At 46.7% G+C, this 23,789-nt stretch overlaps 2 protein-coding genes across 2 annotated transcripts in view; both read right to left on the bottom strand.

The window, feature by feature from the left end:
- Positions 1-4,496, bottom strand: part of LOC119204974 (supervillin-like) — a 29,854-nt gene extending 25,358 nt beyond the window's left edge. The window contains exon 1 of the mRNA XM_037457344.2: positions 4,284-4,496. The gene's annotated coding sequence lies outside the window, so the exon portion shown is untranslated. The remainder of the gene's footprint in view (positions 1-4,283) is intronic.
- Positions 4,497-10,034: 5,538 nt separating this feature from the next.
- On the bottom strand, positions 10,035-21,042 carry LOC119205175 (junctional cadherin 5-associated protein). Its single transcript, XM_037457359.2, has 4 exons — positions 20,881-21,042; positions 16,537-16,984; positions 11,008-14,891; positions 10,035-10,353 (listed from the first exon to the last, which is right to left on the bottom strand). Exons 2-4 carry the CDS (start codon positions 16,860-16,862, stop codon positions 10,319-10,321), a joined length of 4,245 nt encoding a protein of 1,414 aa, XP_037313256.2. The 5' UTR covers positions 16,863-16,984; positions 20,881-21,042; the 3' UTR covers positions 10,035-10,318.
- Positions 21,043-23,789: the final 2,747 nt, after the last annotated feature.

The raw sequence follows: 23,789 nt of genomic DNA, 5'->3' as shown, positions 1-23,789 counted from the left end.
CGTCGCGTGGGACCCTTCGCCCTGAGACGAGTTAGACGAGCGGACAAAGAAGGTCCAAAAGTCACGTGACCAGTCATGACACCATCGACTGAGTCCTAGTGACGCTTCTCCAACTGCTCGCTGAGAAATGCAACGGTTTAAAAGCCGGAAAACAAATGTAACACAAGAGTTGGCCGATCAAATGCACCTCGAAGGCTGATCAGCAGCCAAATGAAACAAACCCGTCAGACGGGGTGAAACTCTTTTGCTCCTGCTGAAGTAAGGCGTAATGTGACGCCCTGGCCTCGCAAAGACGGACAATAACACAACTCAAGGTCGTAATCGTCGTGGCAACATGACAAAAGGGACACAAATATGAAGTGTGCATCGCACGCAGAAAGGATGCAAGCCACCAGCGGCCCTTTGTCTCTCATCGCAGTCTTTTTGGACTAACTCCATGTCTGTGTGCTCCTTTTTCTAAACACCCCCCCCCCTTCCTTAGTCTGCCCCTGCTCCCCGTTGACGCCCCTAATAAGGCAACAAGTGTTGTGAGTGGCTGCCTGGGGAAGAGGTCACCCTGTCGGCCAGCCGCCCGCTGTTTACCAGGGGACCGTCTCCTTGTTTCCTTCCTCCTTCTCTCCTTCATTCCACCGCATTTGTCCTCCCCGCCACCCATCTTGTGCAATCCTGCAGACACCCCCCCCCTCCCCCTCCCCATAACCCCCTCCTCTTCCCGAACCTCCTTGGCTCAACTCCCTCTCATTCCTCAAATCTCCTTATTCTCTCCTCTTCTTGCATTCGCTGCGTTTCTTTCCTTTGACGGACCAATACGAAGCTTTTCTTCAGTCCGTGACAACATGGGAGCGTGTGTCCGACCCCTCGCTGTCTCAGTCAACAGAAATACGCTGACAAATGAGCCCTTTTCTTTGGGGTTTGGTTGTTTTAAAAACCCATTCAAAGGAATAGTGTAAAGCAGACAGGGAGATCTATTAGAAAACATGGTACACCATATTCATTATGTCATTATTCATTCAACGTTTTCATTTATTTTTACTTCCAATGAGCCGCTTCTATTTAAATATATAGCGGGCCCTCTTCCAGGAGCTGGCGGCCATGTTTCTACAGAAGCCCAGAATGGACAATCCGATCCCACGCTCTAGATGGGGCCATTCGCATCGCTGCAGTTCAGAAGGTCCAGATGCAATCTTCTACCTCCCCACAAGAGGGCGCCAAACCCTACACACTGCACCTTTAAAAACTCTCATATCTCACTTGCATAATCTGCAACTCTGTCTGTTGCAGATTATGCAATAAGCTCTTGTTGCTTAACTAAAAGTGTCTGATTATAAAGTATATCGATGGCGCCCTAAAAAAACAATTTTAATAAGAACAATGTTTTATGTAGAATGAGAATGATGGGGCAATACATGATCTATACAATAAGAATATAGATCAATATTCCTGAATAAAAAAAGTTTTACATTATTTCATGAATGCATAAATAAATTATGAAAATTCATACTTTCACAATCGTCACTCACCACGTCACCAGTCAGGTTCCTCTTTCTGTCAAATGATTCCTGATCTTGTTCCCCGGCTGCATTCGACCACTCGCTCTGACTTTATTTGTCCCTTTGGTCACAAAAATGTGAAACTCGGCCCAACGGTTTGGCAACAGTCGCTGTGGAAACCAGTCCATAAAACTCAACACCCAGGACATCATGTAAACACCACGAGGTGTGTGACTCAGCATCAAAGCTCCTCTCTGCTAATCAAACGTTAAGCTCTGGAGCTCAGCAGCATTCTGCTCATACGTTGTGGACTTTTTACTTATAGAAACCACATGACCCTTTTGTTTCTTAAGCAGCCTGAGCTCGGCTCAGCTCGGTGCTTTGCTGGTCTGACTGGAGCCCGGACTTCTGTCTAAATGGACAAAGAAGGATTGGATTCACGTAAGACCCCGAGGCCTTTTCCTGCAACTATTGCACACTATTGAGCAGAGAAAAACTTATTAAAGATTAAAGATGAGGTTATGTTGTATCACACTACATGGTGACATCATCTGCAGTACATGGATTAAATTAACACACGGTGTTATGGATAAGACAACTCATGTGATTTGCAACATTTAGATCATGGAAATCATGATGTCAGACACTTTTTTGCAATATTACAATATCTGCAATTTAAGATATCTAGTCTCGCATCACTATAATATCAATAGATAAGATATAATATCAATATATTACCAGTCTCTTTTCGAACATGTGCTTTAATAATTGTGTTTCTTTTTAAAGCAGCGCGTCGGTCTTCAGTGTATCCGACATATTTCCTTTCCTTTCATGTTTAGCCATACTTGATCACAGCTGCTCATAATGACTATTCGCTTATTGCAGAGTTTTCAGACGTACATCAAACGCATTCTTTTCTGCCACTTTTCCAAGGCAACGGTTCCCTCCCATCTGGTGTTTAGAATAGCAGTACCATTAATCAGAATCATTAATTCCTCAGCTCCTGGTCTCTTGAGTCACACATTGCTCCGAGCTTAGGCTGCCTTTATTAGGAGAGACTGTCTCCGTCTCTTTGGATGGTTTGTACGAATGCGCGGATCTACACAGACACGCATGCATTAATATAAAGTGAAGTTCAGTTAAGTGTATGACCCAAAGTCTCTCACACACACACACACACACACACACAAGTGAGAGCCTGAGGCAGCAGAGGAGGAACCTTCATCCTTCCTCCTCCCTTAAACATTTACTCTTTAGATCCAGACCTGCGTTCCTTTCTGCTGCATTACATCAACTCACCAACGCTGTGCTCTTATATGGATATCAACGGGCGCAAAGAGCTTCTGATGAGAGACACTTAAGAAGTCCTGCAACCCTCGGAAGGAGGAAGGGAGGTGGAAGAACTAGAGATGGAGCGGGGGGGGGGGGGGGGTGAAGGAGGAGGGAGAGGAAGTCTTTATGCCAGAATCGGTGTCTGGAGGATTTGGATGTCTGTTGACGTGCTACCTTCGCCCCGTACATCCTTCTAAGCGTGTTCAAAATAACACAAAACACGTATCACCCAAGCATCGTTTGTATTATAAGATAGTCCAACTTTATGATTGTTTACTAATCACGAGGCGGGAGGATGAGGAGCGGAGGAGGAAGAGCACGCGGATTGAACTGAATCTGCACCTCTGCATCCTGCAAACACCAACGACAACAGCAACACTAGAGGGGAGCTTTTAGCAAAACAAAGTGCAAACATCTGCACCTGAAAGCAAACCCGAAACCAACGTTTTGTTGCGATGTCCATTTGCTGACCGACGAAGAAGAAGAAGAAGAAGGTGGCTTAGGAGCTCCCATAAGTCTGTTCGTCTGTACTCTCAACCCTTTCAACAAAAAAAGCCCTTCAACAGACGCGCGTATTCTTACACGTGTGGATGAATGGAATCCGGGAGCAGATGGTCCAGTAAAGCTGTCTGCTCGGTTTGACGCGTGCAGCAGGTGCAGAGCACCAAACAACTGTCGTACGGAGTGACATGCACACACACTCTCTCTCACACACACACACACACACAAGCACACACACATTACGAAAACAAAACTGTGGAGAAATGACGGCCGGCTGGCGCTTGAGCAGCGGAGCAGAGATCAGCTGCGCGGCCCGGAGGTTGGAATGCTGAGAGCCGGCTGGTTACTTGAGAGAGGGACGCTACATTCAGTCCTCCGAGGGGGACGCTTTGAACCGGACACCAGTCACGCACAGAGCTGAGCTTTGGCACCAGCGTTTGAACCCGGCTGCCGGGGGGTGGGGAGGAGGGGGGGGGGGTGTTGGTTAAAATAACAAAGAGTCATTATGAATGAGTTTCCCAATCATAAGGAGACTTAACAATACTTTTACAATCCTTGATTCTTTTGGGGCATGAGGCACTTTTTAAAACAAAAGTTATTATGATTGTAACTTTTGTTTTAACATCCGACGGTTTGCAAAACCCTGCTCCTAACTACTACTAAAAATTAATTAATAAATACAACAACAACAAAGGGCTGGTCAACAATGGAAGACAGAAGCCTTCATTTTGTAATTGCCAGATTTTTTTTTTTCCAGAGGCAACTTTTTTGCATTTTAACTTCATTCAGTTAAGTTGCAAAACGTGCTTTAATCTACTCAGCAAATATCTGAGAGTCTACAATTTTCTGAATGACGAATATATGACGAATCAGATTCATCATAAAACAACTTTCTGCTCAGCTGCTGACCAAAACTCTTGACATGTAGCGTAGCATGCGTTGGATCAAACGTGTACTCACTATGTTTCCCCTTCAATGATAGTCCATCTGTACAAGCAGCCGTAGGGTCTCACAAGCTCCTTGTTCAGAGCGGAGCGGATGCTGAAGAGGCACAGGTGTGGGCAGGTGAACCCAAACGGAGGACCCAAAGTCATCCACCGCCACCAAGCACGTCCGACCTCAGCAGCCGACCAATATAGCCCCGGTGCTTTCCCCCCCCTTCCCCCCTGGTATCGCTGCGCAGCGCGGGGTGCCAGAAGAATCTGTCCAGGAGCAGCCGAGCAATGAAGAAAGAGAAGGAGGGAGGGAAGGAGGGAGAGAGGGAGGGAGAGCGAGAGGGGGAGTGGGCTGCGCAGGAGACGAGTGAAGGAGAGGGACAGGGGCGGCTTGAAGGGACGGCTACTCCAACAATCAGTGATTCCCTGAAATGACCCAAAACGGTTTTGTTTTTTGTTTTTGTTTTAATGGCCACTAATGTGGACTGAAACCTGAGAGGCGACACAACACTGTCAGTGTCCCAGGGGGTTTGTGGGGTGGGGGCCGTAAATCCGCGCCGGTAACCTCATCCCGGGGCAACCATGTATGGGCTGAAGAGAGCGGCCTCGGTAGACGGGCATCGGCCATAAATAGCCGGGACGAGTCGGGCTCCCGGTGCAGGGGGATCGAATCAGCTGTTAAGCTACATGGGGTGGGGGTGAGGGGGGGGGCCTGTATCACAACATCGGGGTCTCTGCGGCTGCATTTTGCTTTTTAGCAATGCAATGTTCATCAGGTGTTATCATTACACGGATGAAAGGTTATATGCTGATGTGTCCAAATAGTTAGTTATAGCATATTCAACTGTATGATTAAAAAAAAAAAAAAAAACGCTGGTTCATCAGTTTTAACATTGTATGGTTTTGGAGTTCCCAACCGAGACAATCAAAAGCCTTATCTCTATTTATGATTGGATGCCAAAGTACTCGCAGTTCAGGTGCGTTGAGGAGCATCACTTCTCTGCCGATAAAATATATATTTATAATAAAAATGTGCATTTTATTTTAGAGAAAACTGGCAGTATTTGGGGGATCCAAATGTTATTTTACCCACGAGAGTGGAATGGTACAATTAAACATCTATTATAGAAGAAATAAGCATCTTTTATAACATGTGTCTTTCACATGGGCACTTACATGCTGTCACAGTGACAACATGCTGTTTTGAGAAGAATGTGTTTTTTAGTTTATCTTTTACAGTTGAGCTCCACCTTGTGGACGCACTGAGTACAGAGCAGCGCAGGTGTCTTGGACTCATTGGAGTCTTTCTACAGGTGTGTTTACACCCAAGTGCATTTAGGTGAAGCCAGATACCTTGAGTGGAATCTTCGTCCTGACTGCTCGGGTGTGAAGGCAGAGTCTCTCTGGGGGCAGCTCGGCTGTCCCGGGGGCCCCTGATGGGAGTCACGTGTTGCCGACAGGAGAAGAACAAGCGCACAGCTGATGACGGGTCTGCGGTGTTACGGCAGCAGGAGATTAATGGAAGTCGGCTTTTAAAGACAGTGGCAGTTGGAACGGTTTCATTTTTTTTGGGAGACGTTATTCCATAGTAAACAGACGTGGTAAAACGTAACGGTGTGTAATGAAAAACCACAGACGAATGATGTGAGAGACCATTTCAACAATAACTCCTTGACGAGGATAACACGATGTTGCAGGTGTCATGGTTGCTGTTAGAAGGAGGCAAACGGTAGCACCATGTGACATAATACTTTGCTGTAATAACAGTTTAGTAATAGTGGAAGTTATGGAATTGGACCATTGAAGTGGTGTCCTATCAGTTATTCAATATGTTAAAAAAGTGAATGTGTATTAAGGGTTGTGTCCCGCCGTAGATTTTACCTGAGGACGACGGTCATCAGCGGTCACGAGCGGCCATGTTGAGCCAACGATAACAGTTAAAAACGGTGCAACGGCTAGCTAGCGTTTAGGTCATTCTTCAGCCTGCTTTTAACGGCTGACTGGGAGCTTCAGATTCCAAGAAACCCATCTTCGATTCGTGGTCAGCAACACATGTAAGAGAAAAATTTATCGCAAGTAAATATATTGTTTAAAATGACCACCTATTTGGGAACTGGCGTTAGCCTGAACCGTTAGCTGAAGTGGCTAGTTAGCTAGCTCAGCTTGGGGTGCAGCGCTACGTCAGCACTTAATAAGACTTGACGGTAGCTACTAACGTTACGGATACTACACGAAGTCATTATTTTATATACATTTGATCTACATTTCTAAAGTCATTAGTCTAGTATACTTTAAGCACCAGTTTAAAGTAGTATTAAAGCGAAAAGTGTCGTAAATGAAAGTATTGTCTTTGAAATAAATAGTTTTTGAGCTGATGTCAAGTATTGACATTGGCTATAATAAATATAAAATAAGTAAGTATAATAAATAAGTCTTTAAACTAGTTAATATAGTTAACTAAATTTATATTTAAATTTTTTTTCACTGGAATCATTCATAATGTTAAATGCATGTTACTGTGGTACTAAGTTATTGTGTTACATAAATCAATTATTCATGTTGGTAATATATATGATATGACTTTAATATAGAATGATTATAATGTGTTGTTGCTATATCACCAACGATAAATGAACTGTGATTCAGACGTTATGTTAATTATGTTTAGCTTTATATATCTTTTATATTGTGTTCTATGGCTACATATCTAATCATTCTCAATCCACAACTGTGTTCTTTAACCTCACCTGTGGTTGAGGTGTAAATATATATTAAATCATCTTTGAGAGAGGAAGTTTTTCTAAATATTTTACAAAGAACACTACTTTTCCAGTGACTTAGGAACAAATCCAGTAGACGTCTGCTTGGAAATTCAGAACAAACACAGGTTTCATGCAAAGAGTTTATTTATGAATCGGACTGCAGTATCATACAACAGTAGCACAATCATATGACTATGGATTATGCTCATATTTATAGATACAAAGATAAAGGCATGTCTTAAAGGAAAGAAATGAATGAGTTTTTTATATACTCTAAAAATAGCTTTTAAATACTTGGCATAGTTTTGTAAATTAAATTATGAAACATAATGTTTGCCCACTCGATTTACTATTGGAGTACCAAATGCAAATATACTTTATGAAAAACATTTTTTTCCTCCTCTTTCTTGCATTACATGCAAGGAAGAAAAAAAATGTCAGTGAGTACAAAAAAGCACTTAAATCTCATATGAAAATAGAAAATATTACAAGTGTGCATAATTACTTCATGTTGCACATAACCTGCAGTACAAAAAGTCAAATGACACTATGTTCAAGTGTATCTGACATGCCAATTATTTGGGGGGCGTATGTACTGAAATAGCTTTTTAAATGTCGTCGGGGGGCAGTTTACACACAAGACCAAGGCTGAGCCTTTCAGTCTGCAAAATGAATTGAAAACGAGATGATTCCGTAATTATGGGCTTGCCAGCTCGTTCTCCCTGTGGTGCTGACTGTGTAGTTGTCTTGAAACACTGGAGCTCATCCTGTACTTTTTGAAATGATGCTTTTTGTACTATTTGAAGTTCACAGTTTTGATTCAATGTTGCCTACAGATTTCACGGCGTGAAGAGCAGAAACTATCCACAATGCTACTGTACCCCTCCAGCCAGAGGGATGGAGCAGTAAGTTGTTTTTGAAAAAACCGAAGGTATGAAACAGTGCTTAGCAGGTTAATATTTGGCATTGCCTGGAGTATAATGTAATGCACAGATAATAAGGCGACATGATTATTCCAAATTTACAAGAAATGTTTGAAATACAAGACAAAGTTCTGAGTTGATCAAATGCTACAACTGTAAAATGCTACATAACAATTAAGTGATACTTGGTGAGTGATTCAACAGTGACGCTTTACTACAAATCTGTTGGTACATTAAACCAATGCAGTGCTGCTGTTGTGGAGAAAACCACATTTTGTTTTTTATCCACAGGATTGTTTTTTTCATGAACTAAGTTTTAAGTGATGATTCAAAATGTATTATTAAAAACCCTCGTATTTTCCGAAAAGAAATCCGTTATTTTTTTTTTTGTTGCAAATTTGTGGTTTTTAGCCAAAAATAGCATACTGCATTGAATCCCTTAGTGCAATAAGTGTTAGGAACGGCAGAACATTTTACACAAAATGAACACACTGTGGAATGACACAAACAAATAAAGAAAGTAGGAGGTAAGCAAGAGGAGGGGAAGGAAGGAAAGAAGGAAAGGGAGGGAAGGAAGGAAAAGAAAAACATTTCACAATTTTATTTCTAAAAATGTTTTGAGGAACCAACAACATAACAATACATGATTTGAATTGGAAGACATACAAAGACAAAAAAAAAAAAAAGACACAGGTCATGTCCGACCACCAACATAGGAACTACAGCCGAGATGGATCCATGGATCGAATATCACAAGCATTGACTCTTTTAGCGTATGAAAAATCACTATCAAATAGGAACTCATGGCACAATCAAAAAGTTTCCACCACATCAACACTGAACCCTGTCGCTCACTGAAACCCAACCGTGTGATGAAGGCACACCACAGGGCCCCCCCCTCTCTTTATATCATCACTCTGTTAGATTTTAAAGCACTAGAAAATTATGTTTACTCTCAGTACGATTCTATACAGACATATGATACTTTCAGCTTGAAATAAGTGTGGAGAAATAAAATGTCATGGCTAAATACAAAATATCTCTTAAAATATTTAAAATATATTAAAATATACTATTTTGTACATTATGCAAACGGATTAACAATTCGATGATAAAAAAAATAAATCTTCCGTGAAATGGCGTCTTTTTGCGATACAGATGTGTGAACATAAACATATATCATGGAGTAAAGCACCCGCCCCGTTAAGCGCCCAGATACCCTGACACGATTCCATATCCCTGTAATATGATTTGAATGACACGTCCACATTAAAACTCCTGACAATGGTTCCTACGGGGTCGCTCCACTACACCACCGAGCTGTTTGTACAACAATATTGCTCTACCTATCTTTTTTTTCTTTCTTTTTTTTTCTTAATCCCTATATCCATCTTTTAAGTCTTTACCAAATTCGCCAACCGCCACTTGGACTCAATCCGTGCCTTTTATTGCTTCCTGAAGTTACCTGGAAATGGGAGCTATACATCGGATTGATCAGAGGACTAACACACATGTGGTAAAAGAAGGCAGCTCTCCCTCTCCAGCGTAGAACCAAGGTAACGTGTAATAGGTCTACCACGCCGTGTGGTGTAGTCACTCTTCATTGAAGAGCTCTATGGGTTTATGGTTGCAGTGTGTGTGTGTGTGTGTGTGTAAAAAAAGCGAAAATGACAAAGGGCACAATGTCGTTCAAATTTTTTACAAAAGAAAGGCTGATTGATCTGAAAATCAAAACAGTTCTTGAGCCAGAGACAGTGATGTCCAGTTCTAAAACAGGCGTCGTCTCACCACGACAATCAGATGCGCAGTTTTATTTTGGTGTAGTTTTAAATGCAACAGAACAGGTTTGTGACAATAACCCTTCTAAGTCTACGTTAGGTCAAACATAAACGCTTACATTCATATCCTTAACAGGCTCGCCCGTAAACAAACGGATTCGTTTATTCTAGAAGTTCTAAGTATGCACGACAGAATTGCATAATGTCTGCCAATGAGAAAAGCATAGGGAGGGTAGAATAGAAAGGACAAGCCGCTACAAGAAGACTTAACTAGTAAAAACCCTACAAGAGGATGGGTTCGGGGGGAGGGGGGGTGGAGGACGGAGGGGGGGGGGGTCGTGGGAGGTCAGTTTGGGAAAGGCCCGGGGAGGGATATCGAAGTGGAAGTCGCCCCACGAGTTAAAGGGGCACCTCCCTTTGGCAGTGGAACAGCACTCTAAGTAGTCAACGCAGCGCCGAGGGTGAGGGTGTACACAATGCTCTTGTCGGACAAGAAGGCCATTTCAGTGTCAAGATGAGATGAAGGCATTCTAGTAGGCAGCCAGGTCACAGTGTTGGAGCTAAAAACCTCAGATGGAGATGTTGGACGCAGTCTTTCTACGCTGTCTCCACTCGGCTGGGATCATGGGCTTCTGAGGTGTGAAGAGGGAAAAACATTCATTCACACAAAGTGTACTTACAAACATCCAGTATGTAATATATCATTGAACAGAGTGATCACCGACCGGGTACCGAGGTAAACTAAAGTGGGCTTTATTTTGTTTACTTCAGTGACATCATCGATGAAAGATCTTTTGGCACCGACACCATCTTGTGGAGATGTCTTTAACAGCAAGGCCCATGAACGGTCTCCTAAATTTTAATAACTTGAAGCCTTATCATTTAAAACATGTACTTTTGTGCTCCCTAACGCACAAGCAACCGGTGTTCCTAAATTGTGTTTTCATGACAATAATCGTTACATCCATACTAAATAGATCATGTTTCCCTCAGCAAGCGTAACACAATTTGATGTCTCTTTAACAGTATACGACCTAAAGCACAATTTTAGTCAAAATGCACCGAGCAGCATTCAATGACAGTTTCTATAAAGCCATATACTTCATTCATTTCATCATTTCCCATCAATACCTAGTTTTACCAACACGTTTCTCAGTATTTAAATGAAACATTCACTCGTCTGCAGTCGTTCTGAAGCATGAATCACAAATCAGTGGATGAGCTGTACAGATAAATTTGGTTAATTCTTTCTCCAAGTTTAATTTCCTCTAATGTTCTTATCTTACCTGAAAGAGATGACTCCTCCTCGTCTTGCAACACTGTCTCCTCAGAGACCTGCCGTGAATGGGTGACCTCCCGATCTTGATCGTTCTCCTTGTCCCCCTGAGGAGCTGGGTGAGGCTTCTCCTCTTGTTTGTCCTTGCCCTCCCCCTCCCCCTCCGCCTCCCCCTCCCCAGAGTCGGTACTCCTGATGCTGAGGCGCCTCACGCGATACATGACGTCCACCTCCCTCATCCGGGCCAGGCGCTCCACTGCCACGCGACCCGGCGAAATGGCCAGCTTGGTCTGCAACGCCTCCATTCGCTGGGCGGGGCCCTTGCTCCTCCTCTCCCCTTCTAAACTAAGAGACAGTCTGCGGTCCAGGTTTGGGGGAACTGAAAGTGGCAGTCTGTCTGGCGGAAACTCCGGTAGACCCGGGTGGTCTCGCCCCAGATGAGCCCGTGGGCCTAGTCTATGCTCTGGAGCAGCAAATGGCTTCTTCTCTTGCTCCTGCTTGTCATCAGGCATCGATCCGTCTAGTCCCTCACACTTACTTCTCACTTCAGCTGCCTGTTTGCCCGCAGCTGTTTCTCCTGCAATGGCTTCCTTCTCTCCCAACTCTTCTTCCTTAGTTGCTGTCTCACCGGCACTCTGTTCCGCTGTGACTCGGGGGTCTGGTGGCTCATCCGTTGCTAATGTTGTGGACGGGTTCTCCTGCGTGGTTCCATTCGCAGGGATGCTCCCAGCGGGAGTAACTGCGTTTTCTGCCTGAGCATTGTCCGTTGTTTTCTCACCCCCTCCCACATTTTCCTGTGTCGTTGAATGCTGCTCCCTTTTTTCAGCGCACTGCCCGGACCCTGACTGATTGAAACTCGAGTCCTTCAGGTCCTCTGCTGCTTTATCTCCTGGCGGACTTTCCAAAGCAGCACGTCGCGGTGGACTGCCATTTTGATTGGTCGAGCTGTCCGAGCTGTTCTCCTCGTGAAGTGGAGGCAACGGGCCCTGTCTCATCTGGTTCTCCAGCTCTCTTTTACAAATAGGGCAATCCTCCTCCGATTCAGCGCTGAGATCTTGAGGCGTCTCGGCATCGTTGGGTCTGATATTGACTGCGGGCGCTTTGCTGCCATCCGCTGTGTCTCTGGGGTGACGCAAAGTCTGGCATATGTCCTCATAATCAGGAGGACTGGTGAGCGTAGAGGCATCCTGCATGGGCTGTCTATCTGCCCACGGCACCTCGGCTGCCGCGGTGCTGGTTGTCGGACTGAAGTCGCAAAGTGGTGTCTCGATAGGCTCGTCTGGCAGGTCAAGTTTCACTGTCCTGCCGTCGTTGCTCCGTCTGCGCGAAAGATGTGTAACAACCCTGTATTCTCTGAAACCTGTCTCCCGCGGCGGGACGGGAAGCTCCTCCCTAAGTTGCTTGCTGAAGGTCACAGACTTTGTTGCGGGCCTGGAGAAGGCGCTCTTGACTTCCCTGTATTCTGGGTCAACAGACCAGCTGACTGCGCTTCGCCTAAGGCTGCTGGGTTTGTTGAGAGGTTCTGATGTCAATCGGATTTTGATACGCTCAGGGATTTGAACAGAACCGTTTGGGACTTTATTGCTGGCAGTGCCTAGCTCCAATATGTCTTTGTAGGCCTCGTTGAGGTCCTCTATGCACTTGTCAACACTGGGCTGTTTGCTGCTCTGCTGCTGCTGCTGCTGCTCTTGATCCTGTACCTCTTTTTTGATGGTCTCCAGCTCTTTCACAGCATCCCATGGACGCTGGCTGGCCGGTTTCAGCAGTAACTGCTCAAATGGCTCCTGCCCACCACTTGCTGCTGGTTTGGTCTCCTCCACATTTCCTGAGGGTGGTACTGCTGGCTGCTGAGCTGTGCTCTTGTTCAGCTGGTTGGAGAAGGTGGCGGTCAGGGAGAAGGCGCTGTTGCTTGACAGTTTCAGGCTCTTCACTCCCTTTATAGGAAAGCTGAAGCCTGTGCCCACTACACCGCTGCTATCAGGAGGGACTTCAGTGCCAGGGGGGACAGGGTCTTGTTGTGCTTCCTTGTTTTCAGAGTCAGGTTTTTGGGCCTCTGGGCTAGTTTGTGTCTCCTGGTCTCTGTACTGGTTTGCAGGCCAGGTTCCCGACAGTTTCATCTCCTTGTAATGGTTTATCTTAGGGGGTCTACAGGGTACTTTTTTAAACATTTTGCTGCTCGCTCGACTGCTTGTTTTGCTGCTCGCGATGCTACCAGTAAGTGCTTGCAGCTCAGCTTCAGCTGAAGATGTGCTTTGGAGACTTTGGTTTGTCAAATGGCCAGTTTTGTTGTCACTTGGACTGTCCGCCGGGTCCGGTGACTTCTCGTTGTTGTTGTTCTGATCCCGGATTGTTCCCGTGGTAACTGGAGTAACAGGTACAGACACCAAACAAAAAATTGTCTCGCTAAGTCTCTTTTTCAGATTCTTGGATTTGTCTTTCTCTGGTGGTTCAGACTGTTCCACCTTTTTTACTTCAGTCACAGTTTCAGAAACACCCTGGTCGGCCGGCTTGCATGGGGGAGGTGGGGGTTTACCCAGAATAGACGAAGGAAAAAATTGACTGCGGTTTTGTTCAGGCCCTACGCTTTCACTTTTTTTGTTTAATCCCCTGTTGCACCATCGACTGCTGCTGTCGTTGTCAGTGAGAGCTGTTTTGCGGGTGTCGGTATTGAGAGCTGACCCCTGTTGGGGAGGAAAGGCACTATCATGTGTAGATTGTCCTAAAATCTTAGTGGGCAGAACGTCTTTGTTGACATTACGGATCTTGTCTGAGTCAGTGAGAGAAGTTCCGCTAGGCCCTCCTGAGATTTGCTTCACTCTTGGGTCTTCGGAGGGTAATGGACGGACATGCCCTGGTTGTTCTTCGTGTCCAGAATGTAACATTTTTCTGTAGGAAGCGGCGCGGTCTCCGTAATGTTCCAGCCACGAACCTGCCTGCCTGTAAAACCACCTTCCAGGATCTGAGTGAGGCATCTGCAGAGATTCCGCCCTCCATCTTAGGTTAGCCATTTCATTGCGGTTCATCGAAACTGCTCTCGGGGGTGGGCCTCTTCTATAAGATGGGGGTGGGATGTAGCCCGGGGGCTCCATTCCAGTGAGGGAGTGTTGTGCGAAATAGTCTTGTCTCAGCTCCCCACCCCTTGGATAGTAGATTGGCCTTTCTTTTTGTTTGGCACCTTGCTCTATAGCGAGCATTTCTGCGCTACCCCTAGTCTGCTGGTGAATCTCATAAGACGGAGGCTTTAAAGGCCTGCTGAACCTGGGCTTTGGTAAAAGTGCAACATGGCTGCTTGGCCCTGCATTCCTACCCCACCGGTCCCTGACAACAGCACCGCTATAGATATACCTACTGTAGGGTCCAGAGAAGACCGTGCTGCTTATCCTCTGTCTATCGGGAAGGCTCGGCCTGGAGGGGATAAGCTCTCTGCTGGCAGTTCCATCGGGTGACAAAACTCTGGGGAGAGACTGAGACTTTGCTTTAGTTCTTGGGTGAAAAAAGCCCTCAGGCGTCCTCAGGCGGTACTGGTCCTGAGCCCACCTGTCCCCGTCCCCATCGGACAGCTGCCTTCCCAGGCCCACAGCAGGCCTCCACTCCTCTGTACCGAGGCTCTGGCACTTCCTCTCCCCAGTCACCCTTAGCTGACCAGGGGCTGCATCCAGGTCCCTTAGCCAGGAAATATCTTCCCATAGCTGCTGCGCTTGCCTCTCTGCTCTGTGTTCCTCTGCTGCAATCAGGGCCTGTGGCCTCCATGCGCCAGCAGAGGCCCTCAGCTCCCTGCCATCAGCATAGTCCAAGAGGATGCTAAAGTCCTGACCTCGCCTCCGCCAGTAGGAAACATCCCTCTCGTCATGGCTCAGCGACTCTGAATAAGTCAAACTGGGAACATCGTAGAACCTGCAAGGACAGAAAAGCTTGGTGTGAATAAGAGATTCAAAGTGTCACAGAACGCTCTAGATCTAGGTAGACACAAGCTATTTATCTAATAGAATCTGAAACGCAATATTCTCCGTAAGATTGACAGTTCTCTGGTCTATCGTTGTTGAAAAAAAAAAGTGAAAGACAGTATTAAAACTAAAAAGTTAATCCAAAAAATGTAAATGTATATTATCTCACTTTCTATGATAATATATTTTTTAGACTCAATAATTATGTTCAGTTCCAGGCATGTATTGTGACTTTGGCAGGGTTGGCTCTCCAATGCAACTTAATCAAGGAGAGCCAGCACATACGAGACAGAAGTGCTTAAGTCAGCGGCTCCCAAGTTCCTTGAAGAAACCATGGAATTTTGATGCTACTGCAATATGATCTGCATATTAAATTGTGCTGACCTTATCTTGTAAACTGGTCATCTGTACAGCAAATTCTCCCCCCTCCGATTAATTCATTCTATAACTCAATTAGGAGGACCAAACTGTTCCCTTTTAGGAAATACAGTATGACCTACCGATAAACAATACACATTTAAGGCATTGTGCTTCTCTGTTCCAACGAATCATAATAAAGAGAAAAATCAGAAGATGGGCCCCTTTTGAAATGGTTAAAATATGTATTTCAAATCACAATAACATACATTTTTTAATTCTCACTGAACTTAACGTATAATATTAAATGGGGATGTGGGATTAAATGTTGTTAGGCTCAAAACAGTGTGATAAAGCGGTAACGCCTAAATCATTTTAGAAATAGTATACTTAATCTACGCAGATTGTGTTTTCCATTGAAAGGTCATCAGTCACATCCAACCCCCCCTAGAAAGGGTCACTTGGAACGAGAAAGTCAAACATAACCATCAGGTCTTTCAAAAAAGAATAATAAATCGGTTGATTATATTTTCTCAGGCTAGTTTATACTTGGTATTAGTGGTCATGATTTGCATAGTTCCATAAAACAACAAAAGAAAACTATCTAAGTTTAGAAAAATAACAAAAAATGTAATTCAATGAGCCCTTTTTTAAGAGCGGCTCATTTCTGCACCCGGCTTCCAAACTCGCTGCGTTAGTCACTGCACTCGTCCACTTAGGGCGGCAAAGTCCACGGCTCACCCTCAGCGGCATATGCTGCCGTACGGCTGAGGGGAGCCGCGCTGTGCACACTTGCCCAGCAACATGCTTACATCACAGAGCACGTGCCGCGCGGGATTCAGTGTGCCAGCGTTTATGGTGGAGTGATTACGCGCCTCTTCCTGAAGGCACGTTCAGTCCTCCTCGGTTCGCTCTCGCCGTCTAGCGCTGCTGTTTACATCTGCCCGTCTGGCTGTGGAGACGATACCGGTGCTCGGGGTTTGAGATCCGCAAAGTCTCATGCCCCCTCCCCCCCCCCACTCCCTGGAGTGTAAACAAACACCTCAAACCAACGCAAAGGCACCTTTCATAATTCCTCATATGCCGGCGTAAGATGTGCTGCTGCAGCCACAGCGTTCTGCAGCTCTGGAAGAGGAGAAAAAAAAACCCCTGCGCAGTGCAGACTCAGTTTGCATGCAATACCGAAGGGCCCCAGTGAGAGAGGGGGGGGGGGGAATACAAAAATGAAAACCACTCACCCACTATCTGTGGCCAGAGAATCGCCCAAGGGCTGAGCGTCACCTAGGATCCCGATGCCGAGCTCCTTCCTCCTCAGGATCCTTTCCCCGCCCTCGATGTCCACCGTGGGGTAGCCCTTCACCAGGGCCTGCCTGCTGCCGTAGATGCCCGTGATAGACGGCCCCCGGTCGGCCTCGTACCCGTTGAGCGTCCCTCGGCCGGCCCTGCTGTCCCCGAGTTCACGCTGGCCGTCGGCGGGGCGCTTGTCGTAAGGCGTGGCGGACGGGGGGCCGCTCCTGGGCAACTTATATCCGTGAGAAATGAGGAGGTCCTCCACGCTGTACATGGTGGCGTCTCTCTCTCTCTCCCACTTTCGGGCGCTGGGGGGGGGGAGAGGGGGGGGGTGTGTTCCTTATGTGCAGAGCCGCTGGTGCAAGCTGGAGCGCGGTTGCTCAGCAGAGGCCATCACTGAGGGAAGCACAGGGGGGCGAAGAGGGGACATGTGAGCAGATCGTTTGTACATTCTACAAGAATTTGTATGTCGTGTTTTGGGCCTTTGCCGGCGCGCGGAATGTGTCCTAAATCAAACATGAACTGCTTTGCTAAACATGGGACGGCCACTCGTGCAGGCGTTACTGTGTCTCCAGGTCCCACTCTGGAACGTTCATCTCCCTGAGCGGGGCTCTTCTTCCTCACCGAGCCGCGCCCTTCTTTCTTCCAAAAGAGAAGTTTTTGAATCGTCTTTCCAAACCGTCCAAAACCGTCAGTTGCTCCCGTCCATTTAACCTCTCTCTAAATAAAGACGTCTCCCCCCCCCCCCTTTTTGTCTCGGATAATGTTCAGTCAAAGGTATGATTTAACCTTGATAGAAGCAGGTTTTCAGGGTAACATTAGTCATCAGTAATTAGACTCTCGGTTATTGTTCCCCTGACGGCTGCACCAATCAATGTCTGCCGCCAATAATCCAAAAACTTCCCCATTTTGCATTAAATAAATGTGTGCATTGGCTCAGACACGCGGAAAGGAAATATTCAACAGAAATAACTGCAAGGGACGTACACTGGCCTTTTGATTCTGTGCTGTGTCGCCATATGGTATCAGGAAAAAACATGGCACATTTTATTAGTAGTGATTCAGCTCCTGATTTATAACATACGGACTTTAAAGAAAGAAAGGTCAAGTTGAAATGATCACAAAATATAACATGAATGTTAAGAATTAGTTATTTCATGTTGGGAGACAATCCTTACTTTGATTTCATTTATCTTGATTACTTTGGATGTATCTGTGACTAAAGTTAATGTAAATCTGATTAACTATAAATAGTAAATCTGTTTTAATAATATGTTTTCATCACTGATTAATCTCTTGATTAGTGACAGGTCACTGATTATGTGTCTGGTCTGTGAAGAGTGTGAAAATAGTTTAAAAGTGACGTCAAAATTCTTCCATCTTTAAATATTATTAAGTAGCTGAAACAGAAGCAGAATAGTTTTAATGACGTGAGGAGTCTCCTGTTGGAGAACACAGCCCCCCCCCCCCCCCCCCCGTGTGACATATTAATGAGAGGCTATAACAGTCCGTCCCGCCTGCAGATGACAGCGGATGGTTTATGACTAACAGAACCAACAGGAACACGCTGATCAAAGGCTTTGCCGGCGTCAGCGTTTGGGCTAATAACATGAACAGTGTCCCGCGGGTTCACTTCTACTCTGTAGGTGTCATTTAAAGAGGGTTAAAAGAAACTTACAGATACCTGCAACACAGATCACAAACCGGGTCGGGATCATGTGAGACCCAATGACCATCGAGTGGTACCAAAGAGCAGGAGGTTCATCAGGGCAGAGAACCTGAGGTCTTCTGCTTCTGCTTTCAAGTAGTTTGTTTACGAGGAGCAACAAGTGGGATCTTAATAACTAACTTTTACATTTAAATTACAATGTCCTTATGCATGCACATTAACACGCATACAGGAAGGAATGGTCTCTTGTTTTATATGCAATTCATAATTAAGGATAGGACAACACAACGTAGTAAGATGATAGTCGCTTTTAAAATGTTTGTAATGTAAACCAAAAGTTTTAAAAAAACGGTTTTATACTAAACGCTAAATTAAAAAAAGACATTGAAATACAGAAAACACACACAGAAAAAAGGTGTTAAATTAAACATAACATAATACTAGAGTAATAATAAAAGGATGGAGTTTAACTGGACATTTCTTAACCTCAAAATCTATTTATTGGCCAATTATTGTCACAATGAGTGATTCACTGTTCACCTCCCAAACAGAGGCATATTTTATTTAATAACTTATATGACACAGATACAAACAGATTTGAGAACCTGGAACAAACCAATATTTTCCATTAAAATTAATTGAAAATCCAAAAAGCCGCTGATTATTTTTCTTTTGTGTTGCAGTTTGAAAAGATAAAGGCAAAGAAATGCTCCGTTTACAACAATGATGGAGAAAAAATAGTATAATTAAGGACCATTTTGTTCAGATGACTTAGTGAAAAGACTCCCTCCTCTTGACCTTAAGGTGACCTTAACATTTCTCACTCCATAACTTTAGCCACTTTGCAGTGGGGAGTGGCCCCCGGCCTGGGAGCAGCCTGGAGGTCATTGATGCTTTCCACATGTACAAAGGCTCAACAGAGACCCTCCACGGGACCACAGGGGGGAAACAGCCATTTCATAAATGCCCAGGTAACACGAACACAACATTGGGGGGGGGGGGGGGGGGGGGGGGGAACAGCACATTCAAGTGGGGGCTCTTGATGTCTAAGTCCTCCAACTATTCCTGTCTCTTAAAGTGGACCCAACAGGCGAATGCAGCAAAAATCAACCCCAAAGGGCTTCTTGAACGAGCCAAATCCGAGATGTTCAAGACCAGTGTGGAAAAGTAGCCTCCTATGTAAGTAATGCAGAGTTCGATCATAGGGAACCAGAGTGAAGCCACACACACACACACACACACGGTGCCCCTCTTTGACAAGGTCACAGCTTCAAATGATTGCAGTGGAAAATGTAGCCCCTTTTTTTCCTCCTTTTTTTTTGCATAGCAACAACAAAAGTAGCATTAATAATTACTACGCAGACACATTCTCACACGCACGACTTTGATGATTTAGTGCACGTGAAGACAACCGACGGCGAGGTGGGCTGCTGTAAAAGTTGCTGTCGAGGTCACCCATTGGCCCATATTTAATGCTCCCTTTTTTAATCACTTTCCCGTTTGCTGCCCCCCCCCCAGGAAACAAACAACAACTTTGCCTGTGCAAGTCGAATCTGGTTTATTGTAAACTTTCAGAGGTTTAGTTTAATTGCCCCCCCCCCTCTCCCCCTCCCCACCCCAACATACAGCCAGGCCTCGCTGCTGCATGCACAGGTAGTGGCCACTGTACCACATCAGCACTAGCAGAGGCAGCACCACCCTAACTGCCGAGGGAGTGCACCTCCATCCTACCTAGTGACAGCGAGATCAGAGCTCTCCATCCGCACCGACCGCAGCCCGTTTTACAGCAAGACCTCGGGCATCACTTGCTGGATGAATGAATGATGATGTGAAACGGATCCGTTGTATCATAACACACGGCCATCAATGATGCATCGCGCTTCGTAGGGATCTATGTGCCCGTGTGCATGCACACATGCACACAGTGCGACCTGCACCGCAGGCGCGCTATAGCCGACCGCAGTGTGAAATGGCACAGCCTACAGAAAATTGACGGCTGGGGGGAATTATTTATTTTTTCCTCTCCCAATCGGCTCCAGATACCTGCTTCGCCCAAAACCCGCAAGTCCACGCGCCTACCAGTAAAAAAAACACACACACCCTCCACCTGCACGCGCTGCAAGTTGAGCACATAGTCAGCTGCGGTCATGTTTTCACGAAAACCAAATGCATAGCCGCGTTGCAAAAAAACATAATAATCAAGAAATCGTAACCCCCCCCCCCCCCCCCCCCGCCAGCCCCCCCAATAAATGCAGCGCAGCAGCGGGCGCACATCCCCGCCTCGCGGATCTGTCGAAGGGCGAACGTTTTGAGGTGTGGGTGCGTGCGTCTAAGTTGACGCGCGGTTAACGAGGAGGGTGGGGGGGGGGGGGGGGGTTAAACGCAGATGCGTCTTCACTGTGAGTGTTTACCCCGCTGCCCCGGCGCTGCGTGACCCACAGGGGGAATTAAAAAAAAAACCCCAAAATAAAATAAAGGTTCAGCGACCCCTCCCTAGAAAGGCGCCGGATTGTGCAGAGCGCGTGGAGGGGTGGAGGGGGGCGGGGAGGGGTGCATGCGGCGGGATGCCGTGGCATCGCATGCACATATCGGAAACAAGGGCGTATAGCAGAGAGACGCATACCTGGGAAGATGCTTGGCGCGGCCGTCGCAGTCGCCCCTGCGCTCAGCGGTCCCTGCTGAGACTGAGCGGCGCGCAGAGCCCGAGCCGAGCACGCCCATTGGTGGGCGGAGACGCGCTGGTTGCTGGCTGCCTGCTGGGCTCCTCGCTACAGCTGAGGTGGGGTGGGCTCCCTCTCACGCATGCAGCTCGCAGAGAGGGATGTCACAATGGTTTCTTCCAAAGTGTTTCGCCTAACTTCGCTTCTTTTTTTTTCATATAGCAACAGTCTTTTTTTTTTTTTTTTTTCACCCGATTTCGTTTTTTTTAATTTGATTCAATCTGGCATATGGACTGGAATGGTCTCTGTGCCAAAGCAGCGAGGTCTGCTCATCTTGATCGGTGCACGAAAACCTGGGAGGGAACACACCCCCCCCCCCCTCTGAACGGGTGTCCACATCGACGCCCATGCGTCTCTTTTCCCATCCTCTTGAACTTTTTTGGACGTGCGGCGTGGCAGCGGGCAGCGCCGCGCCCTTGGGGATGTTGATGACTCGTCACTGTGTGTGTGTGTGTGTCCCCCTCCCTCCCTCCTCCCATTCAATGCCAAGACAGCTTGGCTAATTAAATGTGCCGGGGACTCGGTCCTTCCCGCGCCAACTGTCACATGCTGCACTCTGAGGGATCCCTCGTTCGGAAGGAGTGACGTCCGCCTACGGGTGACCCCCGGCGCTAAAGCCTGACCCTACAAGGGGCCTTCACTTTTTCGCAAGCGGGTTTAACTGCCCACGTGCGAGCAGTGCTTCGTGAACCCGTCAGAGAAAAAGCCCCCCCCCCGGAGTCAACTTGGGTCCACAGAGCTACAATAAGCTCGTGATGTCTGGTCACTTTGAGCAATACCTGCTGAACGCAGAGCCGTCACCATGGCGACGAGCCGTAGCCGCGTGGCCTTTTAGCCTGCTGCCGGGGTCGGACGCCTCCATCGGCTCCGCTCAACGAGTCGAGGTCCCGTAAACACGAAAGAAAGAGCTGTACGAGACGTGTGGAAGTGTGTGTGTGTGGGGGGGGGGGGGGGGGGGCTACTTCTGTTTGCACCATTTGGAGAAAAATATGGTTTGGAGGTTTTGTTTTCAAAACAATTGCTGCTTTGACTGCGCCGAGCATCCGTTTCCAGGAGGTGAATATGTCACTTGAGATTGAAGTCATCGCGCACACAGGAGGGGGTTGCCGCGTGTTTTTCCCATCGCTTTTTGAGATTTGAGGAAGGTTGGCGGCCATGTTGCCGATGGAGTGGGCGGAGCCTAGCGGATCATGCAGTGCAGCAAGGAAACGAGATGCAGCAGGAAAAAGAATCAGTCCAATACAATACAATGGAAGTTACTCGCATACGAAGTCAATTAGAACTGCCTGGTAATTACATATAAGACACTGACCCCCCCCCCGTGCCTCTAACCTCAGCCTTTCCTCCGTCTCAGCACCAACGCAAAGACAAAAGGTCAACGCGTCTTTTGGGTTTTAGCCCCGACCCTCTGGAAGTATTTTCCCCAATCGGTCAGATTTGCTTTTGCTATACAGATTTATATACGAATTAGATATATTGATCTCACATTTATGTTCTAATTTACTTCTACTTTACACATTTGTGTTTTTCGTGAGCTTCAAACATTCAGTCGAAACTGTAAATCCAAATGTCTGGTTGTCGCACGTCGCATTCGAGTTCCACACATTTCCAACTGGATCACAACCCTTTCAGAGCGACAGGTGTGTCAGCTTATGGCTGGTGGATAATAAACACAGATGCCCACACGTTGTAAATTGAAGGCGAGCGTTTAAAAAGGGGTTTCCCGCGTCCTCTGTTGCTGTTGGCGACAGCTGGCGCCGGAGCGACCTAGCGAGCCCGAGCCGCCGCCGCCGGGCGTCCGCTGCCCCTCAAGCTGTTCAGTGGCCGCATCGCCGACGTGAAGCGTCACCACTACGAGGCGGCCCCGGTCAGTAGTTCGGTTTGTTTGCTCACGGCCGATTTATCGCAGCTTTAAAGTAACACCGATGAGAGCCGAGGGAGTCAATGAGGCCAAAACGCTCCGTAGCGCCGATGATAAAAAAAACTCTCTTCATCACAATAAAAGATTCATTTCACACAGCGCAGCCATTCAATCCACTGTTAGTGACAAAATATTGATTTGAGCGGCCTTGAACTACAATGTTTGGTGTGTTATTGTGTTATTATAATGATTCTCACTTCGTTTGGCTGAGAATCAAGTAAGCGACGGACCGGTGTGATGCAGAGGATTTCTTCTATTTTTAACATGTTCCACTGTGCAACGAGACCGTCATGACAGAGAAACGTTGATTTGGGCTCAGCAGGGATCACGCAAAACAGCCTATCATTAAAATCGTAATTACGCCTCGGAAGCGGCTGGCGGGGTTCAAGCCCGAAAATCACCGGCTTTTCACTCCCCAACATCGCACGTCTGATCCCGGGTTACGACGTCTCGCTCAGCGTGAGGCGAAGGCGGCCGTCAGACCCCCCCGGAGACGCTTCCAGCATTGCGTTGAGGACCTACTGGTTCTCACCATAGACGTCGTCGGACCCGTTCAGATACCTGAACTCAAACTCCATCTATGTCGATACAAAAAACACCTGGTTATCCTTCACGACTTCAATGTCAAGGGGCGTCGGTTGCTTTGCAGCTGAAGGTCACTCGTCCACTCGTCCACTAATACCAAACTATGAGGTCACATCAACTCTCTGACAATCCCCCTAAACTCCCCCATCACTTGTGAGGGTCCAGATCAGACACACACACACACACACACACACACACACGTTCTGCCCTCTCCCTGTCCCCAGTCCCGGTTGCCTAGGAGACAGCTGAGAGGGGACCCCATCTCAGAACACACCAATCGGGCTGACTGGCTGCAGGGAGATGCTC

This window comes from Pungitius pungitius, chromosome 15, assembly GCF_949316345.1.
Source record: "Pungitius pungitius chromosome 15, fPunPun2.1, whole genome shotgun sequence".
Lineage (NCBI taxonomy): Eukaryota > Metazoa > Chordata > Actinopteri > Perciformes > Gasterosteidae > Pungitius > Pungitius pungitius.
Note: the sequence above shows the minus strand (reverse complement) of the source record. Positions and strands in the feature narration are given on the sequence as shown.

What these genes read in the sequence shown, in the direction of transcription:
- LOC119205175 (XM_037457359.2), bottom strand. Translation starts at nt 16,862, where the DNA reads ATGTACAGCGTGGAGGACCTCCTCATTTCTCACGGATATAAGTTGCCC. An exon ending in TCTCTGGCCACAGATAGTGG is followed by an intron (nt 14,892 to 16,536) that starts GTGAGTGGTTTT and finishes CTGTCCTTGCAG; the next exon opens with GTTCTACGATGTTCCCAGTT. An exon ending in GGAGGAGTCATCTCTTTCAG is followed by an intron (nt 10,354 to 11,007) that starts GTAAGATAAGAA and finishes TTCACACCTCAG; the next exon opens with AAGCCCATGATCCCAGCCGA.